The following is a 12,641-nucleotide window of genomic DNA, read 5'->3' as shown; positions in this document are numbered from 1 at the left end:
TCCAATTCTAAAACCCAAAATATTATGAAGCAGCTAAGCTATGTTTGCCACATTAATGCAGGAAAAACATTTTTCCTATTTCAGCATGAGCTACATAGGCTAATGGGAAAATTCAGGATACTTAAGTAGCCAATTAGCTGCAGCAAAGAATCTTTTCGATCCTTTTTGCATTCTAAGTGGTAAGGCACTCAGTTTAACTCTCACACAGAGTTGCAGATAAGGAGCTGAAGAAAGTGGTTGTAGTTCTAAGTGTGCAAGACAGATAAAAAGCAAAGTGTACTTTGGATTCACTGGATAAGGGCTTATTCTGTTTTGGAACCAGCACTTTCTCTGCTTGCCAATGTCCTCCTACCAGTCATCAAAATGTGACATTTCTGAGTGCCTAAATTTTAAGGTAGTGTCCATAAGTTATGAGTCAGTTCTAACTCACGATCTGAAAAAACAACAATATGAGCCAACACTTCCATTTCCTAAGCAGCCAAATTTCAAGGGTGCCAAAGAAGTCTGTAGGTTCCAAAAGAAACATCCCAGTTCTTCCCAGTTTTTAGACATTGTGGCTTGCCTAGTCAGTTACTAGCATTCACACACCATGCTAGTTCAGATGTAATACAAACTAGTGTTTGAGGTTGCATGAGATTCAAACTCATACACTATCTCTCCGTTTCCTCTTGATTTCTTAATCGCTGCTATTGACAAAGCACAGTGTGCCTTTTCATCCAAAATGTGTATCTTATGGCACATATCAGTGTCAGACTTTAAAATTTCAGCAGTACCCTGTGCAACACCAAAATTTGCCTTCCCATTTCTGGCCTTCCACTGTTTGTCGTTGCTCAGCACCCAGTGTGGGCAAATGGGTTGCGCTTCCCTAAATCTGCCAATGCCATACTAATCAATGATTATTTAAGGATTTAAGGGTGTTGCTACTTTCACAACTGAATGGATATTAATTTGGATTTCAGGAAGTAGTATGCTCTCTATTTTGAATCATCCCTAAGTGACCCACTAAAAGTTTAAAGGGTTCAAGGAAAAGGAATGTCATGTTTGTTGCCCTCTGTGACCTTGGTCCTGTATTTCCCTCCCCACGACTCTGCAAATTAGGATCCTAGTTGGAATGGAAGTAAAAGCTCCCCCTTTTGCTATTACAGTATAGAGCAAATCAAAATCCCCCAAAAGCCATATTTCTCAAGTTAGCAGTAGTTGTGCTTTTCCTAAATATGGCCTGTCAGCAATACAATTAAGCCTGTGTTCGGTTAAGATCTAGATGGTTAATGTGGACCAGAATTTATTCCAAGAATCAGAATGCAAAAAATCTATGTACTGGAAGAGATTTATCCAATGTGTCAAAATCAGTAAGCTCTGCAACCAGTTCAGTAGTCTGGTGATCATTTTGCTATGCTGAAAGCATATTGTGCTGGTCCCAATCAATCTAATCCTGCTGGCAGCAGTTCTAGAACTGCCCACACAGGGCTTCAAGGACAAAGATAGATTATGAACCTGTTCCACTCATTAACTACTGATAGGGTACAGGGTCACCATGCACCAGCAAGTCACATACACCAGGCTGTTTCTTTCTCAGCGGGAATAACGGCACTGATCTCTAAGCAATTTCACAAATTAAAGGTTTGTACTATTTTGGTCTAATGCTTTCATGGCAAGAAAACATAATCAGGGCAAAACCAAAGCTTGGTGGTCATATACTATGCAACACGCATCAACAGCGACTCAAAGGGATAGAAGGGAGGTTTGACAACAGTAAAGATGGAGCAAGTTACTTTACTCACGCAATTGCTGGCATGTAGACAGAAAATTTTTCTAGGAACTCTGTGAGACTGATAGGTTCGCTGTAGCTAACATATTGCAGAAGGCCTTCTACTGTATCTGCAGGAAGCTGTTTTCCCCTTTTCCTAGATGTTAAACAAAATACATGTATCAACTGCGGTAGGCTTACTTGGGCAAGTTCTGAACTAAATTCTTTTAGTAAGTCAGTGAAGAAAACTGATGCGTCAGAAAGCCCTAGATATTTTTCATGTAGTCACTGATTAATCTGATGGCACTTTCTGTGTCTATAATTCCTCTCTTATGCTCCGGAAGACTATAAAAATATACATTGTAACATATGTAACAACATACAAAGTGACTCTATGTGATTAATGGAATTATGTCTTTATTTTTAGATTATAAAATTTCTTGTTCTTATGTTGAAGGAGGCAAAGTTGACAGCCTGAGGACAATTCTCTTAAACCAATTGAACAAAGAATGTAAATGAAGCACACATTTGTAGAATCTTGGCTTTCTGATTAAATAAATGTTTGTGTAGAATCTCCATCCTCAGCTAAAAGCCAAACTAAACTGAGTGCTGGCTAATGAAATAGCAAATTCCCCTTTTGGAGTACAATTTCTGGTAAGATATTCTTCTACTCCAGATGTTTCATGGCCCTTACTTCTGGTTCTTCTGTCAAATTTCCTTTTTTCATAGAAACTGGTATCTCTGTAAACAAAAGCATCTGACTTCGCCTGACAGTCCCCTTTGCAAATCTGAATTCCTAACTCAGTAACCTTATATGACCTTCCCATTTTGCTGTAATAGTTAGGTCTGAAGTATATTTATAATAGGTTATTATTTACAAAAATCTTTGAACTTTTAAATAGATTTTCACATCTGGAAAAAGTTTTAAAACAACAATACCAATCAGTGATAGTCTTGATTCTGAATAGACTCTTTAGTTCTCTGCAGAGAATCAGGCTCTCTCACACTTCTTAGCTTGCTTGATTCTTTTCTGTCTCTGACTCCCAGATTCCCCCACCTTCCTGACTGGGGATGGATTTCGAAATAATTGCAGAGGGATAGTTGATGAGAAACATGCCACTACTGCAGCTTGCAAACTTTGAAGGGGAAATCCTATGCACCCTTACCTGGGGATAAGCTCTATTGAACACAGTGGGACATACACATGCACAAAACTGTGCTTTTGATGTATTTCCCTTACCAAAGCACACTAGTTGTTCTATAACAATTAGGTGGAATCTTACTCTCTAAAATTGCATTAAACTAACAAAATGCAAGTAATGAAGCCTGATCAAAGGTTTTGATGTTTCATTTGCTTTTATCCTGGAGACATTAATGACCAAGGAACATTTTGCAAACAATTCAGACTAAGCATGAGCTTCTGAAAAAATAAAAAGGAAAAACACCACCCCAAACCACTCACTCACTTGCCAAAGTATAAAATGGTTTCTGGTTTAATGGCTCCATCTAGGTGGACATGAAGTTCTACCTGCAAAACAGTTGAAAGAATGTGAATAGTAATATACATTAAAGCCCTTGTGACCTAAGAGTGGAAAATGACATTTCTGACAGATATATGCATGCAGTCGTAGTTTTTAGTTTAGCACAGCAGCTCTCTCCCCCCATCCTCCAAAATACAAGCAACTTGAAAGTTGGTAGCATTTAAAACCAGCATAGGGAAATGATAAGCTTTCGTAAAAGAAACTTACTAGCCAAAGCATCTGGTTTATTTTGCAATTGCAACAACTTCTCAGTGTCAAAATTTCAGATGTAAAAAGAGAACCAAATATTCTTACTCTCTGATCTCTGCATAATGCCTGCTTACACAACACAATCTAAACAAATAAAATGAGGATAGTAATTTGGCTGATGGTTGCGTAGCAGCTTCTTATGAAGGAAGAAGCCACAAACATATCAGATTCCAAGATTTGCTTCATTTGCCTGCTCCCAATGAAAACGCCTATTATGGACGCTCTTTTGAACCTGTTTGTAAAAAGCAGCATAGCTCATCATGAGTGCACTAGTAATTTCCTTTTGTGGTAAAGAGATGTCTGTGAGTTTTGGGTTTTGCAAGCTAACAGCATTTTGGAGTGCTGACATTCTCCCTCTGGAGATCTGATGTGAGAGCAGTTGATCTTGGAATGTTTGAGCCCTGCCTTCCCCTACACCCAACCTATATATTTGTAAATACACTCAAAATATTACAGAACACCATACACTTCCAGTGACCCCTTTCCAAAGAAAACTAAACCTAGTATATGCTGAACTTCTCACCACTCAGAAAAGTGGAGAGAACAGAACACTATTCACTATAATATGCCCAATCCAGGCAGCCCAGGGTTGTGAGTTCAAAATAGAATGTATTCAGCTAGTTCAGGGGTCTGCAACCTTTAAGACAAAAAGAGCCACTTGGACCCGTTTCCAAAGAAAAAAAAACTGGGAGCCGCAAAACTCGTCATTATAAAAATAACTTTTTTGTCCCTTTTTTATTATTTCTTTGTTTGACCCCTCAGAATTACTCCTCCTCATAGAAATAAACGTTAAATTAACAAGTTACCTTTTTGTGTGTGTGTGTTCTTCACTCCCCTTCAAAACAGTGACCAGTGTACATGCCCCCTTTCAATGCAGTGACCAGCGTACATGCCCCTTACAATGTAGCGGGCGGGCGGGCGGGAAGGTGACGTTGGGACGGTGCGTGACTAACGCACGCACCGCCCCCATACGACGTCACAGCCAGTACAGCGCCCGCCACAGTGGGGAGTGTCGGGGCGCACAATGCGCCTCCTCACCTCGCTAGTATCCGCCCCGGAGCTGCGGCAAAGGTGTAAAAGAGCCACATGCGGCTCCGGAGCCGCAGGTTGCTGACCCCTGAGATAGTTTAAGAATAGTGGTACACTTCAGCAACAAGTAGCAGACTTTGTTTCCAACGTATTATTTCTGAAATTTCTATCCCACCCTTCCTCCGAAAAGAACCCAGAGTGGCTCCTTATGTACATGACAATAACCCTGTCTGTAAGTCAGTGAGTCTGCAGAAGGCTCATATTAAGATATACTGTACTCAAAATTCCAACGCCTTCCTCTGACATAGCAAAAGCTGCTAGAGATGGAAGGTATAATCTATCAGACTGCCTGATCTGGTCTAGATCTGATAAGTCCACAATGCAATGCTTCAACTGCTGTACACAAAAAAGAAAACTGCTCAAACCTCATACAAACCAAGCTGCACATTGTGAGAGTTCTGACAAACCATTAGGATTGCGCAGTACATAAGATCTCTATGTTACATTAAGAATTTATTTTCTTATAGTTCCTTGTAAAAATTTGTACAAATTTTAGATGTGTTTTAATTTCATGTTATTAAATTGTTTTATTACTAGTAACTTTATTACTAAAACCTAATTATATAAAGCAGGTTAAACCAATTCTTGACTTCTCTAATATGTTTCTGCCCAATGGGGGACTACTCTGATTCCCTGACATCTATTGTACTGAATTGCCCCTCACTAATAAGTGTATTTTCAGATCAGTAGCAAAGAAAGCCTCTGATTTATGAGACGAAAACATAGTCATTACTCCTAACAAAAGAAACTGGTACAAGCTGAGGTATGGTATTTATAGGGCATGGATAAAATTGTACTACACTCCCTGGGAAAGGATCAAAGTGATCTCAAGACACTCATGCAACCAAGTGAAATCATAGCAATGCTAGTGTTCAACAAGCTGTTGCAACGCCTCAAGGGTTTTAGTAGATGAATAAGTTCACAGTAAGTCCACAACACTATCATTACTCTAGAATACTTCTTCCCACTCAACCAGTTTCATTAATTACAGCTTGACAAATACATACAGACTTCTTTTCAAACCTTTTATACTGGGAAGAGCAGTGCATTGTAAATGACCTGGTAGAATCTTAAAATTGTAGAGTTGGAAGGGACCCTGAGGGTCATCTATTTCAACACCCTGCGATGCAGGAATCCTGCTCACAGCTGTCCCTGTGCGGGCTCAAACCAACTATCTTCTGGTTAGCAGCCAGGCTCACTGACTCATTGTACCACATACTTACATTGATACAATGACTGGGTGTCTCAATGGTATAAAGGAGCACCACAAAGCTTGAAAAAAATGCCCTCCACCCAATGAAATGAAGCCTGTTCAGACATTACTTTCTGGAACCACTATCAACACATCTCAGCAGGGAGAAAATGGCAAATGAACTGCCCTGTCCCAGCTACCACATATCTCTCTGGAATAAATGGATGGTTCAAAATTGGGAGAGAAATGCGGTACAGCTCAGTTTATTATTTTATCTAATTTATTAATTACATGTTTATTATTTACAATCTAATTTGCTACATTGAATTTTAATAAATTATTCTTATCAGATACTTGGAAACATGCATATGATTTTAGGTTTGATCCCAAAATGTTGTTTCATAACTTTTTCAGACTAAACATATTTAGTGGAATTATTCTAATTACATTGCTTTGCTTTTAAAATTATTTCATTAATAAAATTTGGCTCATTGCACTGCAAATCTATGACACGCTGTATTTTCTAACAATAAAAATGTAAGCATGATAGATGGCTGTCATCCAATTAAAGAAATCTTGCAGTGTAATCCTAACCATGGCAACTCAGAATAAGTCATACAGAATTCCGCTGGTCTTAGGTAAAAAGGTAAAGGGACCCCTGACCATTAGGTCCAATCGTGACCGACTCTGGGGTTGTGGCGCTTATCTCGCTCTATAGGCCAAGGGAGCCGCCGTACAGCTTACGGGTCATGTGGCCAGCATGACTAAGCCGCTTCTGGCGAACCAGAGCAGCGCACGGAAACGCCGTTTACCTTCCCGCCGGAGTGGTACCTATTTATCTACTTGCACTGGCATGCTTTCGAACTGCTAGGTTGGCAGGAGCAGGGACCGAGCAACGGGAGCTCACCCCGTCGAGGAGATTCGAACCGCCGACCTTCTGATCAGCAAGTCCTAGGCTCTGTGGTTTAACCCACAGCGCCCCCCGTGTCCCTCTGCTGGTCTTATTTCCAGGTAAATGGGGTTAGAAATGCAGCTGGGTAGTTAATTAATCCACCAATTAAATTTATTTACGGGTAAAAACAATACTCCTGAAGCAAGAATAAACTTTTGCTTGTTTCTAGATGACGCATTCCCGAAATAAAATTTCACAAACTGTGTTCCATTGAACGTATCCAATTCTGAATAGGATCAAGAGCAATATTGTTAAGGATCAAGAGGATCAAAAGCAGTATTGTTGAAATTCTCCTAGCTGTAACCAAACAATTGTCTATCTTCAGTACAAGTCTGAAAGCCTCACCATATGATTATTATGCCTCTGTTGTTTATCTTTTCATAAACAAATTCAGAGCCAAAGACCAAGAACTCACTTAGATGTTATATATAAATAAAACAAGGAGCACTGATGCCTGATACTGCAAATTCTTCAGTATGCATACTGAACTTAACTACCAAAACTCTTCCAGCTGATGCCACTTATCAGAAGAAAGCAGATGACTCCTCCTCAGTCTGTGACGTCAATGAGACTACTTAGGGAGGGCAAAGTGCTCTTAAGAAACTAGGGTCAACATTTTTATTATAATAAACTGCTTAGAGAATACTGTAGTCCCTGCTTCTGGATTTCCCAAAGGCATCTGGCTGGTCACTAACATAAACCAAGATGCTGAACTACATGGACCTTTGATCTCATACAATAAGGTTTATCTTATGATTTAGAACCAGGGCTGACAAACTTATGGCACTGTCCTCTTCCAATATCCTATTGAAATTTGTAATCAATCATGAGTGTCATCATTATAATATTATTTGGAGTCTGAAGCGTCAGAGAAAGGCAGTCCAGACAATTGCACCATTACAGTAAAAGTCAGTTTCCTAAGGGTTGTCAATGTTTCAGCTTATTTCAAAAGTGTTACAAAAGATTACCAGATGTTCATGTGCCTCCTTCATAGGAGGTATGGAGAGTGGCAACACAAAAATGGGCCTTTTATGTAGTGGCTCCCTGTTTGTGGGATGTTCTCCCTAGGGAGGTTCACTTGGCGCCTTCATTATATATCTTCAGGCACCAGGCAAAAACCTTTCTCCTCAACCAGGCCTTTGGCTGATTAATATTCTAGTATTTAAAATGTGTTTGTGGGAGAGGGTTATTGTTTTGTAGTTTTTATTTTAACCCTGTATTTCTGTTTTTAACCTGTGTTTTTATCTTGTGAACTGCCCTGAGATCTTGTAATGAAGGGTGGTATATAAATTTAATAAATTAAATTAAATTAATGTTGTTTTAGGGATGCAGTAATATCACTGCTACCAATATTTTTTTAAAAGAGGTTGTGTTTCACTGAATTTGTGTGAACTTTATTATTTAATGAATTAAGTTGAGTTTGAGCAGTGAAGAAACCCACAAAGGGATGAAATGAGTTGGCACAACACAAAACTACCCCAACTCATTTTAACCATAATATCTGGATCTAAGTTTAACTACTCCCACTAAGTAATGACTAATGGCACAACTTATTTCGTAAATATGTAAAATCTTGTTTTATCAGATTTCTGCAAAAATGTGAAGATAATGTGTCTCAAAACGGCAATGAATCATAAAAGAAAAGCTATTTTTAAACTTACTTCATGTCTTATTATTGCAATTCAGCATTGCATATTTAACTTCCTCATCATTTGGAACTTCCCTGCTGTTTGGAACTTTACTCACTAGCAAGAATGTGCTGTCACTGAATGTTAAACAAGGCGAGTGTCAGAGATACAACCCATATGATTACTGCATAGATTGAAGTAGTTTCCAGGGTTTTTTGTTTGTTAAACACTCCTACTTCTTTCTGCTGAGCCTTGTTGAAGATAAATAAGCTGGTTCCAGCAAAAAGTTGTAGTGCCATCAGCAATTGATGCAAGTTCATCAGTGCTAAATGGATTAGATCTATATATTATTAGTCGATAAGACTCTTGGACTACGAGCTCAGAGGCCAGGGTTCAAATCCCTGCTCTGCCATGATGCTCCCTGGATGATCTTGTGCCAGTCAGTGCCTCTCAGTCTAACCTACCTCAGAGAGTTGTTGTGGTGATCAAATGAGGAGAGGGAGAACCATGTCTACCACCTTGAGCTTCTTGAAGAAAAAAGGTGGGATATAAATAAAGAATAAAGTGCTGTTTTACTAAACGATTTGTGCAAAGTTATATGCTTAAAGTTGGTGTGTGCAGTTCAGGTTGCAGGAGCTGCTAAAATACACCAAAAAAAAGCATACTGCAATTTAGCAAAATTTTCACCCATTGACTTCCCCTTATAAAATGTGGATGTATGCATCCATGTGGAGACAGTACTCATGAATGTCTTAACATACATTCAGATCATGTTACTACCCAAAGGGTAGTAAGAGAAAGAGAGAGAGAGGGGGAGAGAGAGAGAGAGAGAGAGTTAGGTCACACTTGTCTAGCTTGCAATCAGATTCAGACTACATTCCTTGAATTACTGACAAAAGCAGAAGTCGCACCATAAAAACACTTTGATGAACCAGATACTGTTTGCTCACTCTCTGTATCAGTACTGAAATCTGAGTGCCTATCCTGACGTGGCCAAAACAGCACTTATCTATGAGCAAGACAGAAGTACAGTATCAGGAAGCTCTGAATAATGAGTAACTCAGCCACAAGTTTCACTGGGTGTTATTGGGCCAGTCACTATCTCTCATTCTAAACTACCCCACAGGGTTGTTGGAATGTTAAAATGAGGAGGGAAGACAACCCCATGCATCCTTGAGCTCCTCGGTGGAAAATAAATGCCGTAACCGATAAGCAAAATCTTGTTTTCTGTGTAACGCTCAGTGATAGAAACTGGGCAGACCTACAAACAGGATGCCCAAAGCGGGGCTAAAGGTCATAGGAGTAGCAATGCTAATGTTATCATTTGATGTATAAGGCAAGAGGACACTTAGGGCAGGAACAGGCAAGGTGCAGCAGGAACATGTGCAACGGTAGATAAAATGCAAGAGATAGGAAGAAGGTGGGGGAGAATAGGCAGTTTGCTATACTGTATGTGTGTGTATGTATGTGTGTGTGTGTGTGTGTATATATATATATATATATATATATATATATATATATATGTATGTATGTATTAAATTTCTATTCCATCGTTTTCCCAGGGGAGCCTAGGTATATCAGGCAGGAGCAGTAAGGCAGGTAACATTAAAGGTAATAGGGTGATGGGAGGGAGAGGCAGGAATTGAAAGGGAACTGGGGTCTTGGGAGTGGGGTGCAAATAAAGTGGGGAAAGCCGAAATAAAAAGAGGTGGTTATACAGAGGTAAGCGAAGGGGGCAGATAATAATAATGATGATGATAATGATAATGATAATAATAATAACAACAATAATAATTTTATTATTTATACCCCGCCCATCTGGCTGGGGTTTCCCCAGATAAGGCAGAGCGGGGAAGCCCACCTACCTTTATAAAGCAGCGAATAGTAACGAAACAACAAAATACCACCGGGGTTTTTTTGGGGGGGGGAGTTGGGTCATCTGTTTCAGAGACCCCGTTTCTGGGAACGGGTGTCTGAGGGAGAGGTGAAGCGGGCACCTCCCCGAGGCAAGAAAGAGGCAAGAAAAACAGAAATAACGTTGAGGGGGGAATGAAGGTGGGGAGGAGTTGCTCCGGCAGAGCGAGAAGGGCAGGAGAGGGAAGCACGGGCAGGGATCCTCCCGCCAGGCGCGCTTCCCTGGGAGTAAGTCCCGCTGAAGCACCGTGGGGCTTCCTGCCGAGCAAGAGCCCCTGGCGAAGCCAGCAGGTCCGCGGAGGTGCCTGGGCAAGGCGAGCCCGGCGGCGGGCGGTCGCCCCCTCAGCGGCCCGGGAAAGCCGCCTGAGCTGACGGCGAGCTCTGGGACGCCCAGCTCTCTCACCTTGGGCTTGTCGAAAACCCGCGGGCTGTTCTCCATGCTGCTGCCTCCTCCTGCTCCTCCGCCAGTCCGGGCTTCAGTGGCCGCCGGCCCGGCCTGTTGCTCTCCTGCAGGGCTGGCTCCGCCCAGCGGTCTCTTCTGGGACCGGCCCGCCCGGTGTGTGAGGCAGCGAGAAGGGCGGCTGAGGCGACCGGGAAAAAACAACAACCCTTCCCTGCCAGTAACAGACGCTGCCGGTCGCGGCCAGGGCTGTCAGGGCTTCGAGAGTTACGAAGCCGGCTCATCTCTGACACACATACAGAGTTTTTTTCCTCACCAACCACACCTCTAGGGTTCAGTGCAGGTTATGAATGCCAGACAGCAGGGCCGGCCCAAGGCATTTTGGCGCCACAAAATGGCGCCCCCATCCTACCAGTCAAAGGGTGAATGATGAACAGCTGCACCAGCGACCAGAAGGGACTAAAGATCTACATCAGGATCTCCTGCCCCTGCGGGTCCTGACGCCCGAGGCGGTCTCCTCACCTTGCCTTTGCAAGGGTGGGCAGGCCCAGCCAGAGAGGCACACAAAATCAGGTTAATACTCCCGCCATCCTTGAGCATGTGCAGAGTTCGGTTAGGAACATGCAAGCCTGCCTTGAGGCCATAGCTCAGGATTGTCTGCACTGACTGGCAGCAGCAGCTCTCCTGGGTTGGGGGCGGGGGTCTCTCCCAGCCTCATCTGGAACAGACTTGACTGATTGGTTGATTGATTGATTGTTATACATATACAGTGGACGCTCGGGTTGCGAACATGATCCTTGCAGGATGCACGTTCGCAACCCGCAGCGGCATGTCTGCGCACGCGCGGGTTGAAATTCGGTGCTTCTGCTCATGCGCGACCACCGAAACCCGGAAGTAATGGGAATAGGTTACTTCTGGGTTTTGGTGCGTCAGTAACCTGAAAAAACACGACCTGAAGTGTCTGTAACCCGAGGTATGACTGTATTGCTTGATTGCAGGGGGAAAAAAACCCAAAGAAGTTTACAAAAAAAGCTAAAACTATCCATAAGAAATTTACAACTGTAATTTGTAAAATTGGGATAGCTCAGCTGGCAGAGCAAGAGACTCATAATAATAATATTGTTTATCTCTTTGACATCTCTTAGGAAGTACTGCTAGAAGGCCCTCTGCCTGGTTCTCTAACGTCTTGCAGTGAGGGAACCGCCAGAAGAATGGCTTCAGTGTCTAGGCTGAACAATGGCGTGGAGACGCTCCTCTACAATGTATACAGGGTGAAGCCGTTTAGGCTTTAAAGGTCAGCACCAGCACTTTGAATTGTGCTCGGAAATTTACTAGGAGTCAATGTAGGTCTTTCAGGACTGGTGTTATGCTGTCCCGGCTGCCACTCCCAGTCACCAGTCTAGCAGCTGCTTTCTGGATTAATTGTAATTTCCGGGTCACCTTCAAAGGTAGCCCCACACAGAGCGCATTGCAGTAGTCCAAGCGGAGATAACTAGAGCATGCACCACTATGGTGAGACAGTCTGTGGGCAGGTAGGGTCTCAGCCTGCGTACCAGATGGAGCTGGTAAACAGCCATCCTGGACACAGACTTGACCTGTACCTCCATGGACAGCTGTGAGTCCAAAATGACCTCCAGGCTGTGCACCTGACCCTTTAGGGGCACAGTTACCCCATTCAAGACCAGGGAGTCCCCCCCCCCACCTGCCTGCCCGCTTTCCCCAAAACAGTACTTCTGTCTTGTCAGGATTCAGCCTCAATCCATTAACTGCCCTCCACCCTCCAATCACTTCCAAACAATTACATACATTCATCACCATCAATGGTTCCAGTTTAAACGAGGCACATGACCCCTGTCTGAAAAACAGGTAGCATTCCTGTCTGCAATAGGTAAGGAAGCTTAAAACGGAACTCCTATAACTGTTAATACT

The 12,641-nt window shown here is 42.3% G+C and overlaps 1 protein-coding gene across 2 annotated transcripts in view; it reads right to left on the bottom strand.

Annotated features, from left to right (window-relative positions):
* ADA (adenosine deaminase) overlaps positions 1–11,318 on the bottom strand; it is a 31,511-nt gene extending 20,193 nt beyond the window's left edge. The window contains exons 1-3 of one of the 2 annotated variants that reach the window (XM_083619056.1): positions 10,716–11,318; positions 3,214–3,275; positions 1,782–1,904 (exon numbers count right to left, since the gene is read on the bottom strand). In XM_083619056.1, the coding sequence (XP_083475182.1) occupies positions 1,782–1,904; positions 3,214–3,275; positions 10,716–10,751 (221 nt within the window). In that variant the 5' untranslated portion in view covers positions 10,752–11,318. Of the gene's footprint in view, positions 1–1,781; positions 1,905–3,213; positions 3,276–8,862; positions 8,918–10,715 lie in introns of those variants that run through there. The other variant, XM_083619057.1, reaches the window with a different exon arrangement.
* Positions 11,319–12,641: the final 1,323 nt, after the last annotated feature.

Source organism: Podarcis filfolensis, assembly GCF_964270895.1.
Source record: "Podarcis filfolensis genome assembly, chromosome: 6".
Taxonomy (NCBI): Eukaryota; Metazoa; Chordata; class Lepidosauria; order Squamata; family Lacertidae; genus Podarcis; species Podarcis filfolensis.
The sequence above is the reverse complement of the archived record's forward strand: the minus strand, read 5'-3'. Positions and strand labels throughout refer to the sequence as shown.